The 2,500-nt window shown below is 51.0% G+C and overlaps 1 protein-coding gene across 1 annotated transcript in view; it reads right to left on the bottom strand.

Moving 5' to 3' along the window:
- Positions 1-68: 68 nt before the first annotated feature.
- Positions 69-2,500, bottom strand: part of LOC134438082 (uncharacterized) — a 37,734-nt gene continuing 35,302 nt past the window's right edge. The window contains exon 5 of the mRNA XM_063187669.1: positions 69-134. Coding sequence (XP_063043739.1) covers positions 69-134 — 66 coding nt within the window. The remainder of the gene's footprint in view (positions 135-2,500) is intronic.

Below are 2,500 nucleotides of genomic sequence, written 5' to 3' on the forward strand. Positions count from 1 at the left end.
TTCATGCCACACTCTGCTAGTTGGACTCCATTACACTCACCAACCTATAAACCTCACTCCCATACGGGTCACGGCACCAGTATCTGAGGTGCTCCTGCACAACTTGTCTCCTCGGGTCTCGAACGCACCATCTCCTAGTCAACACATAGGTTTGGGTATGAGAGTCACAGCACGAGACCACTGAGCTTAAGGGCCAGTCCGATGATACCGATGAGCCCAGGGCTATGATACTGTCTGAGGCTTTGGGAGGGAAGTTTACTAATGTTCCACACCACCAGTAGTCCCTGGAGAATGGTTTGAGAACCACTACCATCGACTAGACTAGGACCCCATTTCTCAAAAGCACCGTTGCTAACCAGTTAGCAACTATTTTTGCCCCAGTATGCCCGATTTTGGCACTTGCACAACCTTTTGGGAGTCGGGCCGATTTCTTTCCCAATCAATTGTGTGTCTTGCATGGTGTAGTGTACATGGGATAATGGCAAGCGGTTTCACCTCTCGATTGTGCAATCGTAGGGTCGCAAGAAAATCAAAACTGTTTGAGATTCTGGTCGTGCCTCATGAGTAAATCGCACAGTTAAAGCAGTGCTACGACCCAATTTGACACTACACATGCACAAATTAATAGGGCCGTGCGATTTGCTCTTGTGCGTGTCCTCATCTTCACCTCAGGTGCATATGTTCCCTCCTCTGCAGACTCGGAAAACATGCCTGTCATGTCGCACAGTGGGAGCATTCGGCTCGCATCCGACTGTCGGCTCGTATAGTGTGAGGACGTGAGTCGTGAGATGTGAACTTTTAAATCGTGAAATTCTCTCGTGCAGTGTGAGCAGGAGCTCAATACCCACGAGTGAAAATATCGCACAGTGTATGCCCGCCTTAAGTAGTTCACCAATGGGAAATTGCATTGCAACAAAGTAAGTTGCTAAATTAATTAGCGACCATGCTGTCGAGAAACGCACTGCTGGTCTGACGGGAATTAGTCTATTTCATTAGTTATTACTAAGGGGGTGTTGGCAGGGTTATGATGAGATGAGGAAGGCGTTGTGGTAGGCTTATGATGAGGTCAAGGGGGTGTTTGTTTAAAAATGGTTGTGAACCACTGGCCTACAGCCTCCAGATGCCTTGAAATGGCCCTGGACAGGCTGCCTCAGAGCTCCCAGAGGGGGACGTGCAGACAGGCAGGCAGTAGGAAGGGCAGCAGCCCCCCCACCGTCCCTCCTTGGCCGTACCCTGATAAGAAACAACCCCCCTAGTGACCCCCAACGCATGTACGTATATGCACACACAGACACACACATACACACACACACACACACACACACACACACACACACACACACACACACACACACATACACACACACACACACACACACACACACATACACACACACACACACACACACACACACACACACACACACACACACACACACACACACAGACATACAGACCAAGACACACTCACTCCCACACAAACATTCACACATACACACACAACGAATGCACGGATGCACACGTGCATATGCGCACACACACACACACACACACACACACACACACACACACACACACACACACACACACACACACACACACACACACACACACACACACACACACACACACACACACACACACACACACATTCATCCTCGCTCCCACACCCGTCTTCTGATAAGCGTTAGCTCTCCACCTCTTTATCTCCTTCACTTCTCACCCCCTTTCCACCTTTCGCTGTCTGCCCTGTCTCCACCTCTGCTCCCTCCCCATCCCTCCCTCCCTCCATCTGCCCATCTCCCTCCCTTCCTACACTCTTTCCACTCTCCACCCCATTCCTCTGGATCGTTCCAAGATTATCCCATCCCATCCTTCGCTCCCTCCCTCCCTCCCTCTATCCATCTCCTTTCCTTCCTACACTCTTTCGCTCACACGCTCTCGTCTCCACCCCACCCCATTCCATTGACTCGTTCCAAGATTATCACTACATCCCTCTCTCCCGTCCCTCCCTATGTCCATCTTTCCCTCACTCCTTAACTCTTTCACTCACACGCTGTCTGTCCCTCTATCTCTCCCATCTCTCCCTCCTCCCTCCCTCCGTCAGACTCTCCTTTCCTCAATCACTTCCTAAAACTCTTTCGCTCACACGCCGTCTGTCCCTCTATCTCCTCTCTCCTGTCATCACCTTTTTCACTCTTTAACCCCCCCAAACCCCATCACCACCATTAGGCTCGCCGACGGGGGAGGGAGGGCAAAACAGGTCATTTGTCCCGGTCCCAGGCAAAGAGGGTCTTCAAAATTGGTTCATCATGACATTTTATGTAATGAGTGGGGGGCCCTTTCAGATGATTTTGTCCCAGGCCTACCGGTTGTCACATCTGCCGGTGGCCCTGCCCATCGTCACCGCCACCTCACGTCACTGCGCACCCCATTCAACAGTCAAATTGTCCATTTCGAAACCCAGACGTCGTAACCTAATGCGTTCCTAATGCCAGGA

Source organism: Engraulis encrasicolus, chromosome 21, assembly GCF_034702125.1.
Source record: "Engraulis encrasicolus isolate BLACKSEA-1 chromosome 21, IST_EnEncr_1.0, whole genome shotgun sequence".
In the NCBI taxonomy this organism is placed as follows: domain Eukaryota; kingdom Metazoa; phylum Chordata; class Actinopteri; order Clupeiformes; family Engraulidae; genus Engraulis; species Engraulis encrasicolus.